The sequence below is a fragment of the Hyla sarda genome, chromosome 9, assembly GCF_029499605.1.
Source record: "Hyla sarda isolate aHylSar1 chromosome 9, aHylSar1.hap1, whole genome shotgun sequence".
NCBI lineage: Eukaryota > Metazoa > Chordata > Amphibia > Anura > Hylidae > Hyla > Hyla sarda.
The window spans coordinates 26729396-26756283 of NC_079197.1; the positions used below are offsets into that span (position 1 = coordinate 26729396).

General features: G+C 44.9%; 1 protein-coding gene across 2 annotated transcripts; it reads right to left on the reverse strand.

The window, feature by feature from the left end:
- Positions 1–961: 961 nt before the first annotated feature.
- LOC130290478 (ficolin-1-like) lies at positions 962–26888 on the reverse strand. 2 transcript variants are annotated; one of them, XM_056538167.1, is made up of 10 exons: positions 26752–26888; positions 23641–23739; positions 11710–11823; positions 11462–11515; positions 10997–11050; positions 8442–8480; positions 6232–6359; positions 5856–5985; positions 3784–3918; positions 962–2437 (listed from the first exon to the last, which is right to left on the reverse strand). In XM_056538167.1, the coding sequence occupies exons 2-10, from the start codon at positions 23663–23665 to the stop codon at positions 2181–2183; spliced, it is 936 nt and encodes a 311-aa protein (XP_056394142.1). In that variant the 5' UTR covers positions 23666–23739; positions 26752–26888; the 3' UTR covers positions 962–2180. The 2 variants fall into 2 exon arrangements, with proteins under 2 accessions (XP_056394142.1, XP_056394141.1); XM_056538166.1 differs by lacking the exons at positions 23641–23739; positions 26752–26888 and adding an exon at positions 14470–15470.

The window sequence follows — 26888 nt, forward strand, 5'->3', positions numbered from 1 at the left end:
CTGACACAACAACAATTCAACTTTTTTATGGGTGGGGATCGGCCACAGCTTTATTTATAAAATTACTTATATAAATAACAATTTAACTGTAACAAAGACACCGATTGGCTTCTTGCCAACCCGAGAGGTGCTGCCACACCGTCCTGTGTGGAGGTCTACCCCGGGTTGACCCCGCTTTCACCGTCTTCTTACCGCCAAGCTGTGACTTACAAAAAACAGAGATACAAAAAAAGGGAGGGAGGGAGGGCAAAACTCCGGGTCCTGGGCAGATTGAGGGGGGAAGGGAGGCACCACAGCTATAAAATACCCAGAGGAGGGCCCCTGAAAGCCCGGGAAACTATTAAACCCCTGATTGGTGCACTCCTTCCCCCCCACCCATGGGACATACCACTATAGTTACCAACAAGTTTTTACAGGCAGGGGAGGGGGCTAAAAAACATTGCCTGTATATTTCTTAACCCCTTAACTGCTCACCAGTCAGGGGACAAGCTAGTTATGCACAGCTTGCCCCTCCATATAACCGACATTGCTATAGTATTACAGAACTTCCCAGTTACAGAGCCATCTAGTGGCAATGGGCATACATAACAGACAATACATAACAGACAATACATAACAGACAATACATAACAGACAATACATAACAGGTAAGGCTGGTTTCACACCACGTTTTGTACTTACAGTTCCCGTATACGGCTGGGAGGAGGGGGCGGGGCTTAATCGCGGCGCCCGCACTCAGCAGTATAGGGGAACCGTATTTAATGTATGTCTATGAGCCGACCGGAGTGAACCGAAGCCTCCGGCCGGCTGCGTTTTCGGCCGTATACGGTTTACCGACCGCAGGCAAAAACGTGGTCGACCGCATTTTTGCCTACGGTCGGGAAACCGCATACGGCCGAAAACGTGGTGTGAAACCACCCAAAGATATAACATCCTCAATACCAACACAATAGAACCAGATCATGTAAAATGTAGATAACTTTATTAAACACATATGTAAAATATACATACAAAAAATTAAAAATAGGAAAGGATAAAACAAGGCACTACAATAGCAGTCACAGAAGATGGGGGCAGACAAAATGCATGGAAATACATGGAGTACAGGGAATTAGTGGTGTACAAAAAACTACAAGAATATAAAAGGGATCACTGAATACAATTACAGAATGTAGATATAGGTATAAGAAGTAAAAAATGTAACAGTGAAACACCAATGCATATCCTAAAAGGAAAAATAAAATGAATAAGGAATTCACAAGAAGAGAATGAAAAAAACAACATAAAGTCCTCCGGCCATGCAGCCACACCCCCCCCCTCCTCCTACCCCAACGTACGTTTCGCCCATCATGCCTGGACAGCCAGAGACACAAACCATTTTTGTAGTAAACTATGTGAACCATGTAAACTGTAAACAAATTTCATCCAATTATAATAATGATAATAAACTTGCATGTTTAAGTTTATTATTATTATTATTATTGGTTGCAATTTTTATGGAATTTGTTTATGTATTTACTCCATATGTTTAGATGCATTTTAGTATTGTTAGTTGGCGCCATATTGTAGAGCTAGAGGCGCCAACAATAAATGTATGTTTGTGGACTTTATGCCTTGTGGTAGGAGACAAATCTCTGAAAACGTGTTTATATACGTTTATTTTTAGTTCACTTTACCGTGTCCCTTCTTTAGTTTTGCGCAATTTGCGATACAGCTGTTGTTTTTTCCACTTTTCCTTTGGACTCACATTCACTTCCATGGATGTTGATCTGGGACTCATTGCTGCAATTGTTGGGATCCTGTTCTCCCCAGTGGGATTGATCTGTTATGCAGACATTTCACCGACAGCGGAGCACCAGCAGAATATGGCAGTGCTAAGACCGCTCGGCAATGCGCTCTCTCATAGACAGCAATCCATTACAGTGCAGACTCCGTAGAAAGACTAGACATGTCTGTTCTTTCTGTGGACTCCGAAATGGGGATTTCCGCAGCAGAAACATCTGCAGCAGAAATTCCGTTGTGTGCACAGCGCAGCAGAATCCCATTGAAATCAATGGAACTTTGCTGCTGCAGAATGTCCATGTGGAATTTTTCTGCGGAATTCTGCACCGATATTCCATTGTGTGAACATAACCTATCTATTGTTGTGGCCTTTAGAATAATTCCATCAGGTGAGCATTTTATTTTGAAACCGCTCTAATCTTCATTTCTGCCTGCTTGAATGAGTAGTTATACCCTCTTGCAGAAGACCAGTTGATGCCATCTGCGTAGGATGTGTGCTCTCCTCGGTGGTATAATCCATTCAGGTTGGCTCCATGACATTTGGTATACCACCAGCCACCTTTATGTGCTTGGGAACAGCTGCTGGTCTCAAAAGTGTCGTTGTCTTCATCTTTAGTACTAAACTTGGTGTTGCTTAGACCTCCCATAGAATCTCCTGCGAAATACAGAGACAAATATAAAAACAATTAATCATACACTAAACATTCATTCATCCCCATGTCTATAGATTTATTAATGCTGAAAACATTGCCCACAATCCCAGACATACACAGAAGTGAGTGCAAAGATCAATCATCAGGTTTAAAACTCAGTTTGTAGCTTACGCCATCACATGTGACTGTGGTTTTTCTACATTTGACCTATTTGAGCAATGTATAACCGATTTTGAGACTATAATAGATCCTTACATACAGGCAGAGGCTGCCCAGGACTCATAGGACATATGCATGTATAATGTCCCAGTATAGGACATGGTCCTGCACTACCATTAGACCCTGTCAGGTTGAGTCCCTCAGTGACCTGGGGGCTCTCCTGCAGTGTCTCCCCTGCTGTTACTGTGATGTTATCTATTCTATTTTATGGATAGTCAGTGTCTTAATATATAGACAGTATAAAGGACCAGTGAGATGTCATCTAAAGGACCTGTGAAATGTCACATGTTATGTTATCACATGATGTTACCCAGAGGGCACCAGTTTAACACATGACCCGCAGCCTGACCAATGGGCTTTGGCTCAGCCCCCCTCTATATAAGGGGGTGGCCACTACAATTCTCTCTCTCTGCTCTTCTACCATCACTCTTGCTGAGGAACAGCCAACAAAAGATGTCTCAGTGCCAGTGTCCAGCACCTGGAAGGCCTTACATCTACAGTCATTCCAGTAAGTAAAGTCTATGTCTTCTGTCACACAGAAGGACCTATCTAGTCAAGCCTCAAGTCACTTCTATTACAAGTCTAATTGGTCCCAGCAAGCTGCAAGGTCCTTCTTTGTTCCTGGTCACCTCTCTGGGATTCTGTTCTAGCTGTGAAGATAATAACACCTATCTGACCTCAGTAAAGCCTCCGTTAAACCATAAGCTGGTTGTGGACTCTCATTTTCACTGCCTAGCTATCGGAATAGAGATACCGTTTGGGTGGTTCCGGTACCCAAAAACCACTCTGGTGTCACGAACATTAGGGGTTAATACCATCTTGCCCCATCCACCTACACCGCTACACCCCGTGGTCCCGCCATCACCATGGGTCACCACACACAATATGTTCCCTGGGTAAACCACAACATTAATTCAGGCTTTTGTATTTGTGTGGTTATTTATGCTTTTCTAATACTGTGTTGTATAAAAGAGGAGGAGTACTGAGGTGACGTCAGGGCCATATGAAGAGGCCTTCTGTTGTGGATGCTGTCCATTTCTTTCCTCTATTATGGATTTAGTGATGGCACATGTGACCCTACCCTGAAACTAGGTTTTATGATGGACATTTTGGCCTCATTGCCTCTTACCTGCAGTTCCTCCCTGAAAGGATCCTATTATTAATGCATATTTCTCAGATTCATCCAAGACTTTGAAGTTTGAATACTTGGCGAACACCTTTTTACCTTCAAAATCTTGTAGATCAACACGTAATTCCCATGTGCCTTTATAGAGAAAGATATGAGCAGGTGATATAGTAACTGGAATCTATAGTCTGGGTATAACATTGCAATAAACTATGAAAGTTTCTCCAAAACTCACATCATTGAGAAAACACAGGGGTGAGGCTAGGTTTCCACTTGATTTTTTTTTTTTTTGCCAAAAACGCCAATAAAAACGCCCATTCAGCCACACTGTGTTTTTTTTTTTTGTTAAAAACACTGCGGCCAGATGTTGACTGCAAGTCAATAGGGAACTGCAAAATGCCAGATCCACTTGGAGTTTTTCAGTTTGAATTTTTTTTATATACTTTTGGCGTTTTTCTGCTATTTTGGGCTCTTTGGCAGTTTTTCAAAAACGACCTCTTGTTGAGACTTCGGTGTGTCTATAGGAGTGAAAAAACGCCCCCAAAAAAAAGCCATGTGGGTTTTAACTTTGGCGTTTTTGCGGGCGGTTTTTATTCTTTTTTGGACTTTAGCGATCCAAAAAAAGTGATGGAGATACCTTTTTTTTTATTAAAATTTTGTAGAGTACCATTAAAAAATAATAATAAAAAAGATACAGTAGTGAAGGAAAAAATTGGATCTAACAAAATTTATCTTTTTTATAACAACATTTTTTATTAATTGTTAAACAGAGATTAATTTATGTGGGCAGGCAGGGAACTAAAAATGTAGTCGACAATAATAAAAATTTAGAAAGGGGACATTTAAATATGAAAATAATATATTTGTTATAATTAATTTTGTTAAACATTTATTAATAATGTATTTTAATATTGTGTTAAATAAAGTGTGTGTGTGTTTTTCACTTTTTTCTTTATTTTTTACATTGTTTAGGTAGTACTACTACTCCCAGCATGGAACACTGTTCCATGATGGCAGTCATAGTACATGTACTTAATGACAGATTACCCTGGGTGTCACTTCTGACACCTGTTGCGGTCCTCCTTTATAATGTATAGATGCGGCCGGCCGCTCTTCTATGGTGCCCTGCACTGTTGTATAGATATAAACCTATTCATATTTCCCACAGAGCTGTGATTGGTTGCAACCATCTGGCCAATCACAACTCTGGGCCGAAAATATGAATGAATGATGTGAATTTCTATTCACATCAATGGCCGGCCGGAGTACAGAGCAGAGATGCGAGCGCGGTATAGAGCCTCTCCGCATCTCTGCAATAGATATTACGATCGCATTAAGTGTCACTCCTGACACCCGGGGAGATCTGTCTATTAGTACAGGAACCACTTCTCCAATCATGGAACAGTGTGTTCCATGCTGGGAGTAGTAGTACTACCTAAAAAATGTAAATAATAAAGAAAAAAAGTTAAAAACACACACTTTATTAAACACATTATTAAAATACATTACTAAAAAAAATGTTAACAAAATTAATTATAAAATATATATTATTTTTACATTTAAATGGCCTTTTTCTACATTTTTTATTATTGTCGGCTACAATTTTAGTTCCCTGCCTGCCCACATAAATTGATCCCTGTCTAAAAATTAATAAAAATTTTGTTATAAAAAAGATAAATTTCATGAAATACATTTTTCCATCCCTACTGCATCCTTTTTCTTTTTTTTTTTTTTTTTGGAACCCAACAAACTTTGAAAAAAAAAAAAATATGCCAAAGGGGCCAAAAAAAATGCAAATTCCACTCAAAGGCAAAAACGCCAGAAAAAAACGCAGGGAAAATCTGTGGCAGTTTTTCTAGCAATTTTTCTGCCGTTTTTGGTATAAAAAAAAACCCAGAAAAAAAAAAACAATGGAAACCTAGCCTGATGGAGATAACTGTTGGTCAACTAAGGTCAACTAGTCCATAATATGCCAATAATAGCCACTTATGAATCTCAAGCTTGGATCCATTGTACTGGGTCCAGCAATACGCTGAAAAGTCTATGTGTAGCCTATTCATATGTTTATATATTACCTGTTGAAGTTATTTGATGAATATTATCATTTCCCAGCCAAAATTCATTTAGCCGACTTCCAAACCCTTTCTTATAAGCATCCCAAGTACGGAAGAAGTCCACTGACCCGTCCCAACGTCTCTGTATTACCTAAAGCAGGAAAAGTATAGGAGATTATCATGTATATGTCTATACACTGTAAGTCATAGATAAGAATAGGCCTGGACTAGATAACAAAGCCTACAAAAAGTCCACCAGTATCCTAGGAACTATAGAAAGTCCTATTACAGAAAGATTTTCTTTTACTCAAAAGAACATATGGATTTACAGTCTCTTTAAACAAAGGTTTTTATTAATCAAATTGTGACTTCACATCCACATCATGCAAATACTTACAATCCACCCCCCTCCATCGGTGTCCATATCACACAGGACCTTCAGGGGCTGGCTGCCATCCGGGTATATGGTGTACCAGTCACTGAGCACTGCCCCCTGGTTCTGGACTTCTTTGCAGTTCCTGACAGCTTGGAGACATTTATAAAAATAATTTTTGGACAGTAATAACATTGCTGGTAATGGATTCTAGATTTATACGGACAGAACGTTGATCCAGAGATTTATTCTGATGCCATTTTGGAGTCGGGAAGGAATTTTTACCTCTAGTATGAGGGTTTTTTGCCTTCCTCTGAATCAACCCAGTAGGGACTCATTAGGGTTATAGGTTGAACATGATGAACTCTGGTCTTTTTTCAACCTTATGAACTTTGTTACTGTGGTGAGGTGATATGAGGGCAGATGGAATTACCCTAGGGGCAGGTGGCATTAACCCCTTGTGTTCGTGACACCGGGGTGTGGTTTTACAAAGAGACTGAGCTAGCTCCTCCCAGGGCTTATATGGGGGAGACTCTGGAGGGGTCCCATAGGTCATCCTGTAGGTCACATGGTCACTGGTACCTTCATTGGTTACAACACATAGCAACATTACAATACATAGGCACTGCTTAACTAGTTAGGGCACATAAGCGAAGGGGGTCCCAGGGGTCACTGAATAGAGTTTGCCTGACAGGGCAGTAAGGGTGCAGGGGTACAACTCCTGTACTGGGCCACCACATTACTATGTTACATTGACAGATGTTGTCAGGCTTATAAAAATGATCTTCAAAAACCCTGTGAGGGCTGAGGTTCTCCATGTCATCTATAAACCTGCAGAGAGTAGATAGAAAGACGTAGTACACAGATAGTCCATTGAGTTCAGTGGGACCTGTGTAATACTTCTCCTACCTATGGGAATAAGATTGGATTGTCTAAAGCAGACACCCCCTGTAAATTTATGAAAAATGGGTTTTATGTTTTATTGACTAGAGGGCATTCTGAGGATGGCAAGTCAATGGGGGAGGGCATTTTGCCTGTTACTGTAACTCCCCATCAATTACACTGCTCAAAAAAATAAAGGGAACACTAAGATAACACATCCTAGATCTGAATGAATTAACTAATCGTATGAAATACTTTCGTCTTTACATAGTTGAATGTGCGGACAACAAAATCACCCAAAAATGATCAATGGAAATCAAATCTATCAGCCCATGGAGGTCTGGATATGGAGTCACACTCAAAATCAAAGTGGAAAACCCCACTACAGGCGGATCCAACTTTATGTAATGTCCTTAAAACAAGTAAAAAATGAGGCTCAGTAGTGTGTGTGGCCTCCACGTGCCCGTATGACCTCCCTACAACGCCTGGACATGCTCCTGATGATTAAAGCATCCGCCAACTCCTGGACAGTCTGAGGTGCAACGTGGCATTGGTGGATGGAGCGAGACATGATGTCCCAGATGTGCTCAATCGGATTAAGGTCTGTGGAACGGGCGGCCAGTCCATAGCATCAATGCCTTCCTCTTGCAGGAACTGCTGACACACTCCAGTCACATGAGGTCTAGCATTGTCTTGTATTAGGAGGAACCCAGGGCCAACCGCACCAGCATATGGTCTCACAAGGGGTCTGAGGATCTCATCTTGGTACCTAATGGCAGTCAGGCTACCTCTGGCAAGTACATGGAGGGCTGTGCAGCCCCCCAAAGAAATGCCACCCCACACCATTACTGACCCAACGCCAAACCGATCATGCTGGAGGATGTTGCAGGCAGCAGAACATTCTCCACAGCATCTCCAGACTCTGTCATATGTGCTCAGTGTGAACTTTTCATGACATTTTGGGATTTTTCACCATGAAAGGATGCAAGTAACGACTAAAATAAAGTAGAATATGTCACGAAAAAACAATCTCAGAATCAGAATAATCGGTAAAAGCATCTTAGAGTTGTTAATAAAGTGACAGGGGTCAGAATTGCAAAAAAGGGCACAGTCCTTAAGGTGAAAATGAGCTGAGTCCTTAAGGGGTTAAGTGTTCCCTTTATTTTTGAGCAGTGCATACGTTAAAGTACTGAAGTGTAGAACAAGCATTTTCACAGTGGGCGGTAAGAAGGAATCCTTTTTTTTTAAGTTTTTTTCTCTTTTTTTGTGTGGTTAAGGTGACATTCTGTGCAACATAGACTTTAGATATGAATGGAGCAGAAGTTGAGTTGTCAAATAGAAATCTAACTTACCATAGCCTCCCTCACTCACACCACTTTCTCCTTTCTCTCCTAAAAAGAAAGACATATACGTATATATCTATGAAAGCGTGCAATACAAGATCAGATCTCATTCCATGTCTCCACACAGCAGAGGACTCCTAGGAGAGACATTGAGAGTCCTGATAACTCCACCCCCACTGAGTGATCGACAGCCTTCTCTGTACACACCAGTACAATCGGCATGTGTGGGCGGGGCAATCAAGACTCTCACTGTCTCTCCTAGGAGTCCTGTCTGGATTTACTCTGCTCTTTACTCAGTAATCCTGCTCCGAAAATGTTATTAAGCTGTATATCATAGAGCTCAGCTTCTCTTCCACTTTTATAGCCCCCCCCCCCCCCCCCACAAGTAAAAACAAAAAAACTCAGATAGTCCTTGAGATGAATCAAAATATAATGACAAGACATTTTAGGGTATCTGACAGCATGTTATGGCATAAGCATTACAGTACCTTTAATATGGAGCTTCAGTGTGCTGTTTATTGATATGCAAATTAGGCTGTTCGGTGCACTAGGGGCTTTCCTTTACCCCTCAGAGCACTGATGCACCGCCAACCGGCTCCTCTAACATCACTTCCTAATATATACTGAGCCGTCCCACTCACTGCGCAGGGATGACATCAAGTGGTGTCTTTATTCTTTAGCATCGGTGCGGTGCGTGTGCATCGTGGAGCGGGACGCCAGGAGCTCACGAGCAGGAATGGTGAACAGCTGCTTTCGCACTGATCAAGCGGTGCTTCGTCTGCCACCTGAGCGCAGGTAAATGCACCTTCCTCGCTCACGTCACAGAAAAGGGGTGTTACACTTCAGTGAAAACAGTGAATTAAAAACATATTCAAGCAAAACCAAAATCACAAACCTGGACAAACTAAGTTAAACAAATACATTCATCTCTAACCTGTCATTTAGACCTGGATTACCCAGGGTGTTTGTCTTTATTATCCAGATCACTTCTTTTTTCAAAAGGCTGTTTCGGACATCTATGCCATACGCTGCGGTTACCCGTTTAATGCTGAAAAAGTGCATGGTTTTTGGGTCGCTCCCGTGTACTTCTCTCATATGTTGTATTAATCTAGGAGAGCCTTTTCCCGTTTTTAGGGAGTTTGCATGCTCTCGAAATCTTACATTCAAAGGTCGGCATAGATGTCCGAAACAGCCTTTTGAAAAAAGAAGGGATCTGGATAATAAAGACAAACACCCTGGGTAAGGGCTGGTTCACATCACGTTTTCTCCCATACGGGAGCGCATACGTCAGGGGGGAGCTGAAACCTCGCGCTCCCGTATGCCTTTCTATGTGCTCCCGTATGTAATTAATTTCAATGAGTCGGCTGCTGTGAAACGTTCAGTCCGGTCGGCTAATTTTTGTGCAGTATGCGCTTTTTCCCCGGACCTAAAACTGTGGTCAACCAAGGTTTTAGGTCCGGTTGTAAAAGCGCATACGGCGCAAAAATGAGCCGACCGGACCGAACGTTTCACTCCGGCCGACTCATTGAAATGAATTACATACGGGAGCACATAGAAAGGCATACGGGAGCGCAGGTTTCAGCTCCCCCCTGACGTATGCGCTCCCGTATGGGAGAAAACGTGATGTGAACCGGCCTAAGGGTGCATGCACACCACGTTTTTGCAATACAGTTCCTGTATCAGGTTTTTTATGAAAAATGGATTCCTCAAAACCTGACTAAACTGTATCAAAAAGTGTGTACAAATTTTAACCCATATATGGTTGAAAACCGTATACAGTTTGAAAAATGATGTCCGGTTGCATCTGTTTTTTAAGAAAAAAAACGTATACGTTTTTTATTTTTCACTCCATTTTGAATAAAGTTTCACTGTGCAAAGTCAAAAACCGTATGGTGAAAACCTGATGGAACCGTACGCACATACAGTTCTGTACGGTTACCATTGACTCCCATGTTTAAAAAAAACGTATACGGTTTAATACAGTTTTTCACCCGGACGAAGAAACGTGATAGACTACAGTTTTGGGTACGGGTAAGAAACTGGACAAAACCGTATGAAATGCAAAACGGACTAAACTGGGTGATGCATTTGACATACAGTTTACAATGTTAAGTCAATGCATACAGTTTTCTATACAGTTCCATACAGTTTTTAACTTGAAACCGTATTCGGGAACTGTATAACAAAAACGTGGTGTGCATGCGCCCTAATCCAGGTCTAAATGACAGGTTAGAGATGAATGTATTTGTTTAACTTAGTTTGTCCAGGTTTGTGATATTGGTTTTGCTTGAATATGTTTTTAATTCACTGTTTTCACTGAAGTGTAACACCCCTTTTCCTTGACGTGAGCGAGGAAGGTGCATTTACCTGCGCTCAGTGCGAAAGCAGCTGTTCACCATTCCAGCTCGTGAGCTCCTGGCGTCCCGCTCCACGATGCACACGCACCGCACCGATGCTAAAGAATAAAGACACCACTTGATGTCATCCCTGCGCAGTGAGTGCTCCCTCTTTTTTCTTTCTCCGATTGACATATATATATATATTCTTAGGAGGTCTTTACTAACCTTTTTGTCCTGCAGGTCCATCCTTTCCTGGTTCCCCCACAAATCCTCTTTCTCCTTGAAAAAACGGAGCAATATATCTTTATTCAGCCTGGTATATAGAAGAGGGGCCCCTGCTGCATAACACCACATCCCTGTGCAGATTCTTATGATCCAATAAAATAGACACAATATCAACCTTGGGCCCCTAGCAGTCATATAAATATTATATTAATATTTATGGATATTTCTTGGTGACTGTAATATAGGAACTACCTCACACTGCCCATACACTGTACAGTTATTTGTTCTCCTTTGAATGAAGACACAAACACCGGCAGATATAGAGCTATACATTCTCTTTGCTATTTATGATGACAGGGATATAATTTTTCTGTCCCTGCCATCTAAAGGACCATAGATCTTGTATGTTCCTGCTGACATATGAGTGCTTGTTATTATAGACATTATTACAAATTCTAAACTAACCTTTTACGCCTGGGGGTCCGACTTTTCCTGGCTCCCCCACAGATCCCTTTTGCCCTGGAAAATATAGCAATAGATTTACCGTATATAGTGGCGTACAAGAGAACAAACAATGAGGTCCTATTCCAGGTCCTGCTTGACACCACTGAGTCTTGATGAAGACGCAAATATTCTATAAATATCTATTGGCAGCTACAATAAGGACCACATACAATACCCATCAACTTCAATAGTCTCTTGATTTTACCAACCTTTTTCTCCCAGAGTCCCAACATCTCCTTTTTGACCTGGAAGGCCGGGATGACCAGGACAGCCTCTAAGAATTGTTAATTTGTCTGAGTCCCCAATCCCCAAAACTTTCACTTCTGTCATTAAAAAAAACAATATAAATAAATGATTAATGAATAAAAACAAAGCTGAAAATGTGTAAGAGACGAGCAAGTACATAGAAAATGAAGGACAAGGTGAGTCGACAGGAACTATCCCAATATATTAGAAACATAGAACAGGCTATTTTACCATGATGATGATGGTCCGACATACTAGTGAATCATTGGACACTGTTTTTTTTTTTTTTTATCAGGTTACTGACATCACTAGTGCTGTTATATATGTGAGATGTATACAGTATATTATTTTCATTTATGTCCCAGCAATTCTATGTACTTGCATTAGCTTTTTATTTCTATCCTTGTGACAATGTTGTTGTTTTTATAGATTTTTGTCCTTCTGGAGGCGTAGGTGTCATCCATAATAAAGGGATATTCCACAACTTTTTTTGTCTGCTTCCAAAAAGGAGTGAATCTAGTCAGAGGAGAGAAACCTTCACTAGTAACACTTTAATTGTCTCCACTAGATCTACATCCCGTCATAGGACACTGCAGTTCATTATACGTGAGTATCCAAGCTTTCCTAAATTCACCCACCAGCTACCAAATGGTGAAGATTTCCTTAGCAAAGTATATTTGGACTGATAGAATCACATAAAGAAGGAAGCGGAGCAACTCACCCCGATGGTCATGACTGGATGGGATTTTAGATACATCCCTTCCTATCTAACCCACTCTTAACCAAGTAACAACCCCTTCACCCAATAGAAAAGACACTGACACCTGCTGTGGGAAAATTGGGCCGTGTGGCCCATTTATTTAACAAACCAATAAATAACATTTGAATATTTACATATAAACATAACCAAACTGGAGGGCACTCCCCTCCCCCAACCGGATTTGTGCAACACGCTTCTTACCCCTGGCCGCGAGCCCCTGGCCCGGGGGCACCCCGGTAACCTTCTGCACAATCCCTCGAACTCCTGAGGCCCAGAACCACCACCAGGAGGCCCAATTGAACCATCTCAAACATTTATTTTTCAAACTACTAGCTCCCCCGGGACCCTTTCACATGCCTCCCCCTTATCAGAATCCCACCCACCAAGCGTTTAAAAGAGGGCGGGCGGGCGGGACCTTCTTCTCGATTCTACACGCCGACTGGTGAGTACAGTGACCCCCTGACCTACGATGGCCCCAACATATGATGAAATCGACATACGATGGCCTCTCAGAGGCCATCGCATGTCGATGTCAGCATCGACATACAATGCTTTTTTATGTCAGGGCCATCGCATTAAGTGCTATCCGGCAGGGCCAAATGCTTAAGCTGCTGCCGGATAGCAGCTTAATGTTCCCCGTGTGGTGCGGTAAGTATTACTTACCCCTCCACAATGCTCTGGGGTGCCCTCCGGGTCCAGTGCTGGTCTTCCGGTGTCTTCTCGGCCCTCTCCGATGATGTCAATACGCTGCTGCGCACGCCATCCAATAGGAATGGCGTACGCAGCGGCGTAATGACGTCGCTACGCAGGCCCAGTAAGGCCTTGCGGAAGACAGAAGAGGACCGGAGAAGACAGAAGAGGACTGGAGAAGACAGCGGAGGACCGAAGAAGATAGCGGAGAGCCCAGCGGAGGCCCGGGATCACCATCGGGAGCGGCGGGGACAGGTGAGTACAGCTTCCTATACTTTACATTGCACGAATCCCTCAACATACGATGGATTCGACAAACGATGGCTCGTTTGGAACGAATTACTATCGTATGTTGAGGGACCACTGTACCCTCCCCCCCTCGGGCACCCCCCTATATACACTCCTCCCCCTCCCCTCCAGATGATATCCCTTTCACCCCACTCTCGAGCCACCTGCTACTGTCCCTTAAAGGAGCAGCAGCCATTTAACCCTTTAACCCCCATTCCCTTGAAATATACCTCTAACCACATTACCCCTTACTAACATCTGGGAGGGCCACTAAAACCCCCGTCAAGGCGCCACTACGCCAGGGGTTCCCCCGCTCCGTTTGCTCTCAAAGATGATACAGCTTGTCAGGTCACGATCAGGCGACGTAGGAGTGTGGAGACGGAAGGTGGAAAGGGGGGAATCAGGATTCGGGACACAGCCGTATCGCACCTTGTGGAGCTTCGTTAGGCCCCTGCGTTGCAGGGGCCTGACGAAGCACCACAAGGTGCGATACGGCTGTGGCCCGACACCTGATTCCCCCGTTCCACCTTCCGCCTCCACGCTCCTGCGTCGCCTGATCGTGACCTGACAAGCTGTATCATCTTTGACCATCTGGGTGAGTTGCTCCGCTTCCTTCTTTATGTGATTCTATTATGCTCTGCACTGTTCAGCGTGTAGCACCACTCACAGGATCAAGTCTGACTGCAAACATTGGTTCCATTACTGCACTTATCACTTACTAGGTTTAAAGAGACAGTGCCGGATTTTTTCCATTTCTTTTTTTCTTCTGTGATTACGGTATATATTTGGACTGAATTGCTAACATTTCCCCGCATCTGTTTCCTGCCCAAAAAAAACTCCCCACAGGCACCACTCTACTACTGTATGTCTAATAAAGGCAGCAAAAACCACTATACAATCACAATGAGTAAACACAGTAATGATATACAGGTTTTATATCTACTGCCAGATAAATGTGTATATACAGTATATATGAAGTACTCACCCGGACATGATTGGTCACTGCTACAGAGCCTGGAAAACATTCCGAGTAGGATTAGTGGTAACACGCACATGGTGAAGAAATTTAGAAATGTCCTTCGACCCAGTCTGCACTTCTGCACTTTCCAAATAAATTTCCTTCACTTATATATAGGCCATGTGACCCCCCACTGTTTGTCCCAAAGGAGTGGTAGACAAGTCCAGACACGTCCTTGCGAAATACTCCCCAAAGAACTTATTACAATATATAGGCCTTGGTTGTTTACTCTGCAAATTTAACTCGTAGCGTCCAATGACTTGTTATTGTGGTGGAATTCCTTGTTTTTGACCGGTAAATCCAGGACATGTGATCACATTGGTGGAGTCTATGGCTATAAAAAGGGGAGTGATTTTTCCACAGCGACCAATCACAGCTCAGTAAACAAATCACTCCACTTTTTCTCTCACACAGTAGGATAAATCTGGGCCTATGATTTTCGATCACCAGTTAATGGAATTCACTTTCCTATAATTTGAACTCTTGGACTTTCCTATTGTCTGAACTCTTGGACCTCCGTGACATGGCAGAAGACACGTTCACTTCAGTGACTATGTGTTGTCGTTTATGTGGTGGACCTATCTCCCTTCTTACTCTGTATATATTGCCGTATAAAGTACCTGCACAGGCTTCAGTGCTGCTCTCTAGTGGTTGTCTCTTGTACTCTGGTTTTGGATTTATATGGCTTTGGTTCTTGAATTAGTCCACCCCCTATACTCTTACCCTTCCAACACTGATGGCAGCAACCGTGCCATACTCCTTGAACTCACTTTCTTCGTTGGTGCTGGAGGTGTGCCGAACGTCTTTTAAGAGATGACAACAACAAAAAATGTGGTCTCAAATGGCTGGAGGTGCTCAACCCCAAATGCAGTTGTGCATATATACTGGGGGAGCAGATCCTGCCCTTGTAGTCCGTTGCTAGGGGCGATCCCCAGCATAAAAATGCATACAATGGAGGATGCCTGCAGCGGACTACAAGTGCCACAATAGAATCCTACACCAGATAAACGGTGTGGATGTGTAACAATTAGAATAATACAATACAAGAATATGGATGCACTACTGTGGTAGATGTATACAATGACATTGGCTATCCCTCAACACTGATGTTAAAATTGAGACATTCGCCAGTGTATCCTTATATTAAGGACACACCAGAGCCCGCACACCAACGCCAAGGTTTCTCAGATGGCACGGGACCTAACGCTAACCTACCTGTGCGTAATAGGCAAAAACGTGGAGGTGTGTAAACTCCATATGTTAATGCGCCTTGAACATTTTCCAGGCAGCATTAGGGTTGCACCTGTGAGGCCATGCACCTATATCAGCCAACTTTGGTGGGGCTTGTAGCCTCTCTCCCCCCTTCCATTGTATGTGTGCTTAGTCACGCTGGAGGGAACTGGGAGCAGGCTGCATTTCGGCCTAGTGCTGCTGTAATTGCCCACTGGCCCCTGGTTTTTGCTTATTACGCACAGGTAGGTTAGCGTTAGGTCCCGTGCCATCTGAGAAACCTTGGCGTTGGTGTGCGGGCTCTGGTGTGTCCTTAATATAAGGATACACTGGCGAATGTCTCAATTTTAACATCAGTGTTGAGGGATTAGCCAATGTCATTGTATACATCTACCACAGTAGTGCACCTAAATTTCTGTATTGTCTTTTAAGAGATGTTAGCAGATTTTCTCCATTAGAAGTTCATGTTTGAAACTTATAACTTTGCCCTTCACCGCGCCAAACAAATGTATTTTACCTCCACATTATCTATTAACCCAATACAATATTCCAGTGATAAATTACAACCCCCTGCAAGAAATTATCTCCCAGACCCCCCCTTCCCTCCCACATTTCCTTGTTCACTTAAAGAATTTGACACAATGGGGGGAGATTGATCAAAACCTGTACAGAGGAAAAGTTGATCAGTTACCCATAGCAACCAATCAGATTGCTTCTTTCATTTTTAAATAAAGTGATCTGATTGGTCACTATGGGGAACTGGTGAATTTTTCCTCTGCACAGGTTTTGATAAATCTCCCTCATTAAGACTATGTTCACATGGCTTAAAGTGTGTGGAATGTTCGCTCAGAAAACACGGGTGTACATTCCGCACATTTTCTTTTTTCGGCGGCATTTGGACCGCTTGGAAATGCACCATCTCCATAGACGGCAATGTATTTCCAAGTGGAATCCACAGAACTTTGAACAGGTTCAATGTTCCTGTGGACGATGGAGTTGGGGTTTCCACCGTGTGCACGATGGAGAATTTCTGCTGTGTAAACATAGCCTAACAGAAGAAGTCGTCTCCATGCTTCTCTCTTTTTCTCACCCTACTACGTGCATTAGTGACTCTATTTCCTCGCATAAGGTCCAGTGTCTCTCTCCACAGTTGTCAATACTCAACTAACCAAAATTGGGCTGGACGTTCAGCAAACAAAACTAAAATCCTCTATAATCTTAAGGGAAATCTGTCATCAGTATCACCTGCACTTACCTGTCATACAGGCTTGTAGTGCGGGTGATACTGATCAAAATGATACTTAGGCTGGAATTCCACTTATTTTTTTTTTACTGAAAAAACGTCTGAAAAAACGCCAGTGCAATTTCCTGCGTCTGATGTTTTTTCTGGCGTTTTTGCATTTAGGTTGAAATTGCATTTTTGGCCCCTTTGGTTTTTTTTTCAAAATGTGTTGGGTACCAAAAAAAAAAAGATGCAGTAGGGATGGGAAAAAATGTATTTAAGGAAATATTTATTTTTTATAATGAACTTTTAATACATTTTTAATAAAGTGTGTTTTTTTTCACTTTTTTTCTCTCAATTTTTTTTATTTTTTAGGTAGTACTACTACTCCCAGCATGGAACAGACTGTTCGATGATGGGAGTAGGAGTACCTGTACTAATAGACATATTGCCCCGGGTGTCAGTCCTGACACCAAATGCGATCGTCCATAATATAGCAGAGATGCGGAGCGGCTCTATACAGCGCTCGCATCTCTGCACTATACTCCAGCCAGTGATATGAATAGAACATCACTCATTCATATTTTCTACCCAGAGTGGGGATTGACCGGATGGTTGCAGCCAATCACAGCTCTGAGGGAAATATGAATGTGTGATGTTCTATTCATATCACTGACCGGAGTATAGTGCAGAGATGCAGAGCGCAGGAGAAAGCCGCTCCACATCTCTGCAATAGATATGACGATCACAGCGGGTGTCAGGAGTGACACCCGCTGTGATCTGTCCTTAAATGCAGGTACTACTGCTCCCATCATGGAGCACACTCTGCTCCATGTTGGGAGCTGTAGTACCTGCAGTTAATGGAAGATCACAGCGGATGTCACTCCTGACACCCGCTGTGATCCTCCTGTATAACGCATAGATGCGGCCGGCCGCTCTTCTATGTTCCCCTGCACTGACGTATATATACACCTATTCATATTTCCCACAGAGAGTTGTGATTGGCTGGAACCATCTGGCCAATCACAGCTTTCTGCAGGAAATATGAATAGGTGTTTTTATATATATATATATATATACACAGTGGTCCCTCAATATACGATGGTAATTCGTTCCAAACGAGCCATCGTTTGTCGAATCCATAGTATGTTGAGGGATTCGTGCAATGTAAAGTATAGGAAGCTGTACTCACCTGTCCCCGCCGCTCGAGATGGTGTCCCCGGGCCTCCGCTGGGTCCTCCGCTGTCTTCTCCGGTCCTCCGCTGTCTTCTCCGGTCCTCTGCTGTCTTCTCCGGTACTCTGCTTTCTTCCGCAAGGCCTTACTGGGCCTGCGTAGCGACGTCATTACGCCGCTGCGTACGCCATTCCTATTGGATGACGTGCGCAGCAGCGTATTGACGTCATCGTAGAGGGCCGAGAAGACACCGGAAGACCAGCGCTGGACCCGGAGTGCACCCCGGAGCATCGTGGAGGGGTAAGTAATACTTACCGCACCACACGGGGAACATTAAGCTGCTATCCGGCAGCAGCTTAAGCATTTGGCGCTGCCGGATAGCACTTAATGCGATGGCCCCGACATAAAAAAGGATCGTATGTCGATGCTGACATCGACATGCGATGGCCTCTGAGAGGCCATCGTATGTCGATTTCATCATATGTCGGGGCCATCGTAGGTCGGGGGTTACTGTATATATATATTATATATGGCAGTGCAGGGGACCATAGAAGAGCGGCTGGCGGCATCTATACATTATACTGAAGGAACTGCAAAATTGTAAAGACTGTTCCATAAGCATTTCAAGTAAAAGTTCCAGTTTATTCAGAATCCTTGCTGTGGACATTCCTTTATTACAAAACCGTTTTTGAGTTGGTTGACGGCGGTTACCATACCGGAATAACCACATCCTGGCGTCACGAACATTAAGGGGTTAACAACATCTTGCCCCCCAGGGTTAAAACCACCAGACCCTTCTTCATACTGCAACACCCCAGTCACCACATAGCTTTTGGCATCCTACGAACAGGATACGGATGTGTGCCTTTAATAACTTAGCTACCCAGACCACCCACAACGAAAAACGGGTGTATACCGTTATTACAAGTGCCATTTGTACTCCCCCTATTCACAACTGTGTTGGCAAAATTGTCCGGGATTGTCGCAAGTTGCAACCGAAATTGCGCCCAAAAGTGTACAGGACATTGTTACTGAAATTGTGTTTTGCCGGGGCACTGTAAAAAGTAAGGGGGAAGGTGAAAAATACTGTGTATTCGCTGCGATACCTGAAAGAGTTAAAATCAGTTCCAGACCATCCCGCGTGCACGAGCTGCAGCAGCTCTGCCCTGCTGGTCCTGTGCAGGCATGCCTCCAATGTCAGCCAGAAGGAACGAAAAGTTTGCCTCCGGTGTTGCAGAGGGGAAGGATTTCTTGCCCGGACCAAACCGGAAGTCCTCCAGGCGCAGCGAAAATCTAAAGTTCCGGCAGCTGCACACGCATTGCTATAACAAACCTCCGCTGCACAGACTCTGCAGGGACCAGAAGAAGGGTCCGGGCAGTACAGCAGATACCGGGAAGCTCGGAAGCAGGCCGCTTAAGCTGCTTCGGAATGCCGCAACTGTTCTTAAAGGGCTAGCGTACCTTAACTGCCCAGCAGCGACAGCGCACCCCATCAAGTCTACAGGTCAGCGCCCCCAATCAAGTCAGAAATTCGTCAACCACCAGGGGGAAATCAGCCGAGTGAGGATCCAAGATATACGGTCAATGATCCTACAGCCTCAGACAGAAACCATCATATGGTGCCGTGCCTGACCAGGGGTGAAGAATCAGGATTATCAAACATTGCTGGAGCTGATGCAGCTCATATGTAGAAATGTCCGAATTATAAAAATATATTGTTAATTAAAGGGTAGCTCCCACCATCCTATTTTTTTTTTTCTGTCCCTGCCTATTGCCAATCTACCTTAGTTCATCTACACAGGGTGCCTCCAGCTGTTTCATCACTACAACTCCCAGCTTGCCCTGACATTTATTGGCTGTCAGGGCATGCTGGGAGTTGTAGTATTGAAACAGCTGGAGGCACCCTGTGTAGATAAACTATTAGTTACATGCGGAGCTAGCCCGTCCCCTCCGTCTCTACCCCCCGCCATGCCCCGTTCCCTCCATCACAACCCCCCCCAAATTACACTTACTGCAGAGTCTGGCAGCGGGCGTGCAGGGACAGCGGCGGCGACGAGGCGGCGGTGAGGGAGGGGACCTGCCGTGGAGATTTACGTCCTCAGGGAGGGGAGATGAGGAAGGGGACCTGCCGTGGCGATCTATGTCCTCAGGGAGGGGGTGTGCCGTAGAGATCTGCGTCCAGCCGAGCTCAGGGAGGGGAGATGAGGGAGGGGGCGTAAACCTCCTCCCTCCCCTTGCTCTGCCCTCCCCCAGCTCTAGCTTTGGAAATCTTCGGAGAGCTGGGGGAGGAGCGGACGCATGGATCTACGGGGGCGCAAAAAACCACGTCACAGTGGCGGAAATAATAAAAGTATATTAGAGATATGTTGTAGTACATAAGTACTACAACATATCAAAAAATAAAGTTGGTGACAGTGCCCATTTAAATCGCAAGATCATTGGCGTACGCGCAAAAAAATTCCAAAGTCCAAAATAGCGTCTTTTTGGTTTGGTTGAAAAAATGGATAAAAAGCAATCAAAAAGTCCGATCAATACAAAAATGGTGCCGATAAAAACTTCAGAACACGGCGCAAAAAATGAGTCCTCATATTGGCCTGAATGCAGAAAAATAAAACAGTTATAGGGGTTAGAAGATGAGAATTTTTAACATATACATTTTCCTGCATGTAGTTATGATTTCCGAAGTACGACAATATCCAACCTATATAAGTAGGGTATAAATTTAACCGTATGGACCAACAGAATAAAGATAAGGTGTTATTTGTACTGAAAAATGCACTGCGTAGAAACGGAAGCCCCCAAATTTACAAAATGACATATTTTCTTCAATTTTGTCGCACAATTAATTTTTTTTCGTTTTGCCGTGGATTTTTGGGTAAAATGACTAAAGTCACTGCAAAGTAGAATTGGTGGCGCAAAAAATAAGCCATCATATGGAATTTTACATGCAAAATTGAAAGCGTTATGATTTTTAGAAGGTGATGAGGAAAAAATGAAAATGAAAAAACGAAAAAACCCTGTGTCCTTAAGGGGTTAAGTAAGGGGGTTTGTGGTATCCCGGTACAGGACCTTGTCCTGTCCCCTCAGGAAGAGTCCCATGAGTCCATAGGGCTCTCCTGCAAGGCTCCCCCCTTGTTGCCTTAGATAAATGTAATGTATTTGCATTGTGTACATATTGCCTGTATGTATAAAGCTGTATAGTTTGTATACCATGTATAGGACCTTCCTTGGTCATGTGACCTCCTGTCATGTGATATACCCAGAGTTCCATGGGCACAGGAACCCCAGGTATTAGCAACTAATGGGCTTTAGTCCAGCCGCCTAGTATATAAGGGGCTGTAGTCTCTATTCTCGCTCTCTTAGTTCCTGCTTCTCATCCTGTACACTAAAGCAGCATAAATTCCTGCACAATTGCATCTAGGCCAAAGTCTAAGGAACAGCAGCCACTTCTAAAACGTGAGTTACAATTCTCTCTACAAATCCTGACTACTACTCAGCTAAGGAATATATTAGTAGCACAGTGGCCTGCCTAAATATCTCAGTAACTACAAGTCCCAGTAAGCCTGCGAGGTATCCTGTGACCCTGTTGCATAATTGTAAAGACTGTTCCCTAAGCATTTCAAGTAAAAGTTCCAGTTTATTCAGAATCCTTGCTGTGGACATTCCTTTATTACAAAACCATTTTTGGGTTGGTTGGCGGCAGTTACCATACCGGAATAACCACATCCTGGCGTCATGAACATTAAGGGGTTAACAACATCTTGCCCCCTGGGTTAATACCACCAGACCCTGCTACATACTGCAACACCCCAGTCACCACAAGACTATCTGTTCTGCTGGGGTAATCCACCCCTACTAATGATTTTATTTTTCCATATACAGCGCTGTATGAGGACTCATTTTTGCACTGTGATCTATAGTATTTATTGGTATTATTTTTGTTTAAATGGCACATTGATCACTTTTATTCATTTTTTTCTGGCATATGAAGCGAATATGAATCATCAGTTCTGGTGTTTGGTGTTTTTTTTGTTTTTGTTTACGCTGTTTACAATGCAGCTTCATTAATGTTATATTTTTTATGGTTCAGACATTTCCGCATGCAGTGATACCAAATATGTTTATGTTTTGTTTACATTATTATAGTTTGTGATTTTTATTTTGTCATTTACCCCCCACAGGACATGTGACATACATTTACGTTGCTGCAACCTAGTACTGCCATTAAAGGGGTACCCAAGTGCCCAAGCCTCCTGAACATCTGGTTTAAAAGGCATGGAACAGCAGCCGCGGTTGACATCAATGGAGGGGGTGTGCCGAGACGTCATGAGGGGGCGTGACCGGGACGTCGTGACCACAGCCGCTGCTCTATGCCTTCTGAACCGGATGTTTAGAAGGCTGGAGCACGGGAGTACCCCTTTAACCCTTTAGATGGCGTGATCAATGATGGTGTGACCCTTTAGATGGCGTGATCAGGACAGACAGTTGCTGGTGGATATGGGTTGCTCATCAGACCCCGCATTGTCATCATGGGGGTCCGAAGTGTTAAAATGGTGGCTGGAGGTCTTTTACCCATACTCCTTCTACAGTTTTGTCATTCCATGATACAGTCTGGCTAAAAATGATTTTATATTGAGATTCTTATTATTTATTATTGTCGTCTTTGTAAGTTGCAAAGTAATATCAAAAGGTAAAACGGAAAAAAAAAAATCGAAGTTTCCAGCAGGTCGTATACAAAGGTACTTATGGTGAATACATCAGGGCTGCTCTTGGCTGCTGAAAAGTATTGGGGCAGTGAGAAGATCACTATGAGGCCTCATTCACATCACGCTTTTCTATATGCCAGGTGTATATGTTTGTGAACCCAAATATGGAATGCAAATACATAGGCCGATATACCCATCGGGGGAGATTTATCAAAACCCGTGGAGAGGCAAAGTTGACCAATTGCCCATAGCAACCAATCAGATCGCTTCTTTCATTTTTCACAGGCCTTGTTAAGAATAAAAGATGTGATCTGATTGGTTGCTATGGGCAACTGGGCCATTGAGTATAGTAGACTAGGGCTACACAGTGACTTTGGCCGGACACAGCTCACTTTCCCTGAACCACGTACCCAATGTAAGTGAATGGGGTCATGTTGCGACACCATGTATGTAGCTGCGGCCGCAATGAAACAATCACCAAAAATCCACCTAGGAAGGATTAATGGTCACAGTCGCAGCTGTGTCATCCACACTAGCTGCCATTTAGCATGCTTCAGGGAAAGAGACAAAATTATATTTAATCGCCAGACCCATATCACAGCCAAAATCAACCATGAAGCTCCAGCCTTAAAGGCAGTGTTTCCCAACCTTTTTCGGGTCGGGGCACACCTCGGAAATTTTTTTTTCCTCGGGGCACCGCTACCGAGGTTGACAAGCAAGAAAAAAAAAAAAGGAAAAACGATAAAAAACGCAATGCACTATATCTATTTATGTAGTTTAAAGTGCTGCTTTATACAGCAACTCACCAATGACGTCTTCTCTAATTTGCATCGTTGCCTTCTCTTCTCCATCTGGTCTGGGCCATCATCACGATTTCTTCCACACACAATTCTTCACCTTTAAACCTGCAAAATAAATCTATTAGGCGCCAAACTTTTTTTTCTTTTTTTTTTTACATGGGTGACAGAGGGGTGTAGAAGAGTGGATATGGGTGACAGAGGGGTGGACATGGGTGACAGAAGGGTTTAGAGGAGTGTACATGGGTGACAGAGGGGTTTAGAGGGGTGTAGAGGAGCGTACATGGGTGACGGAGGGGTGTAGAGGAGCGTTCAGAGGGGTGTAGAGGAGCGTACATGGGTGACAGGGGTATAGAGGAGCGTACATGGGTGACAGGGGTGTAGAGGAGTGTCCATGGGTGACAGATGGATGTACATGGGTGACAGAGAGGTGTAGAGGACTGTACATGAGTGACAGAGGGGTATAGAGGAGTGTACATGGGTGACAGAGGGGTGTACATGGGAGACAGAGGGGTATAGAGGACTGTACATGAGTGACAGAGGGGTATAGAGGAGTGTACATGGGTGACAGAGGGGTGTACATGGGTGACAGAGGGGTGTAGAGGAGTGTACATGGCTGACAGGGGTGTAGAGGAGCATACATGGGTGAAAGGGGTGTAGAGGAATGTACAAAGGGGTGTATAGGAGCGTACATGGGTGACAGGGGTGTAGAGGAGTGGACAGATGGGTGTAGAGGAGTGTACATGGGTGACAGATGGGTGTACATGGGTGACAGAGGGGTGTAAAGGAGTGTACATGGGTGACAGAGGGGTATAGAGGAGTGTACATGGGTGACAGAGGGGTGTAGAGGAGCATACATGGGTGAAAGGGGTGTAGAGGAGCGTACATGGGTGAAGGGGGTGTAGAGGAGCGTACATGGGTGACAGGGGTGTTGAGGAGTGTACAGAGTGGTGTTGAGGAGTGTACAAAGGGGTGTAGAGGAGTGTACATGGGTGACAGAGGAGTATAGAGGAGTGTACATGGGTGACGGGTATAGAGGAGTGTACATGGGTGACAGGGGTGTAGAGGAGCATACATGGGTGAAAGGGGTGTAGAGAAGCATACATGGGTGACAGGGCTGTAGAGGAGTGTACAGAGTGGTGTTGAGGAGTGTACAAAGGGGTGTAGAGTAGTGTACATGTGTGACAAATGGGTGTAGAGGAGTGTACATGGGTGACAGAGGGGTATAGAGGAGTGTACATGGGTGACGGGTATAGAGGAGTGTACATGGGTGACAGAGGGTGTAGAGGAGCATACATGGGTGAAAGGGGTGTAGAGGAATGTACAAAGGGGTGTATAGGAGCGTAGATGGGTGACAGGGGTGTAGAGGAGTGGACAGATGGGTGTAAAGGAGTGTACATGAGTGACAGAGGGGTATAGAGGAGTGTACATGGGTGACAGATGGGTGTAGAGGAGTGTACATGGGTGACAGGGGTATAGAGGAGTGTACATGGGTGACGGGTATAGAGGAGTGTACATGAGTGACAGAGGGGTATAGAGGAGTGTATATGGGTGACAGGGGTGTAGAGGAGTGTACATGGGTGAAAAAGGGGTATAGAGGAGTGTACATGGGTGACAGAGGGGTGCAGAAGAGTGTACATGGGTGACAGGGATGTAGAGGAGCATACATGGGTGAAAGGGGTGTAGAGGAGCGTACATGGGTGACAGGGGTGTAGAGGAGTGTACAGAGTGGTGTTGAGGAGTGTACAAAGGGGTGTAGAGGAGTGTACATGGGTGACAGATGGGTTGACATGGGTGACAGAGGGGTGTAGAGGAGTGTACATGGGTGACAAAGGGGTGTAGTTGAGTGTACATGGGTGACAGAGGGGTGTAGAGGAGTGTACATGGGTGACAGAGGGGTGTAGAGAAGTGTACATGGGTGACAGAGGGGTGTAGAGAAGTGTACATGGGTGACAGAGGGCTGTAGAGAAGTGTACATGGGTGACAGAGGGGTGTAGAGGAGTGTACAGAGGGGTGTAGGGAGGTGTACAAGGGTGATAGATGGGTGTAGAAGAGTGAACATGGGTGACGGGGGCATAGGGGTGACAGGGGGTCAGAGGGGTGGACATGGGGGTAAAAGAAGGACAGGAGTGACAGAGAGGGGTGGACTGGGGTGACAAAGGGACAGATGGGTGAACAGGAGGGTGGACATGGGTGACAGGGTAGACTACGGGGGTAGACGGGGGTAAACATGAGTGACAGAGATGGACGGGGGGTGGACAAGGCAGACATGGATGACAGGAGGGTGGACATGGGTGAGAGGGGAGGTGGACATGGGTGACTGGGATGATAGGTGGGGGGGGACATGGGTGACATGAAGGTGAACATGGGTGACAGGGAGGGTGGACATGGGTGACAGGGAGGGTGGACATGGGTGACAGGGTAGACTGGGGAGTGGACAAGGCAGACATGGATGACAGGAGGGTGGAAATGGGTGACGGGGATGATAGGTGGGGGGACATGTGTGAGAGGGGGTGGACATGAGTGACGGGGGGTGTGGACATGAGTAACAGGGGGAGGGTGGACATGGGTGACAGGGGGAGGGTGGACATGGGTGAAAGGGGGAGGGTGGACATGGGTGACAGGGGGAGGGTGGACATGGGTGACGGGGGAGGGTGGACATGGTGACAGGGGGAGGGTGGACATGGGTGACAGGGGGAGGGTGGACATGGGTGACAGGGGGAGGGTGGACATGGGTGACAGGGGGAGGGTGGACATGGGTGACTGGGGGAGGGTGGACATGGGTGACTGGGGGAGGGTGGACATGGGTGACTGGGGGAGGGTGGACATGGGTGACTGGGGGAGGGTGGACATGGGTGACTGGGTGGCATTACATGGGTGACTGGGTGGGATTACATGGGTGACTGGGTGGGATTACATGGGTGACAGGGGGGGGGAAGGGTGATAGAGATGGACAGGGAGGTGGACAAGGCGGACATGGCTGACGGGGGGGGGGGGTGACAGGGGTAGGCAGACATGGCTGACAGGGGGGGGACAGAGGGTGGACCTGGGTGACGGTGGGGGGGGGGGGGTTTAGACAGGGTTGAGAAGGTGAACAGAGGGGTGGAAAGGGTACGGTACCTTAAGCAAGCCGGCCCGCGCAGCTTGCAGTTCCACAGCAGGCACGGGAGTCCGGCGCAGGTGCAGCTCGTTCCGCCCCAGGCAGGGACCCATTTTCGGCTCCCTGCGCCATAAGGGAGAGGGGGACGGAGGGTGAA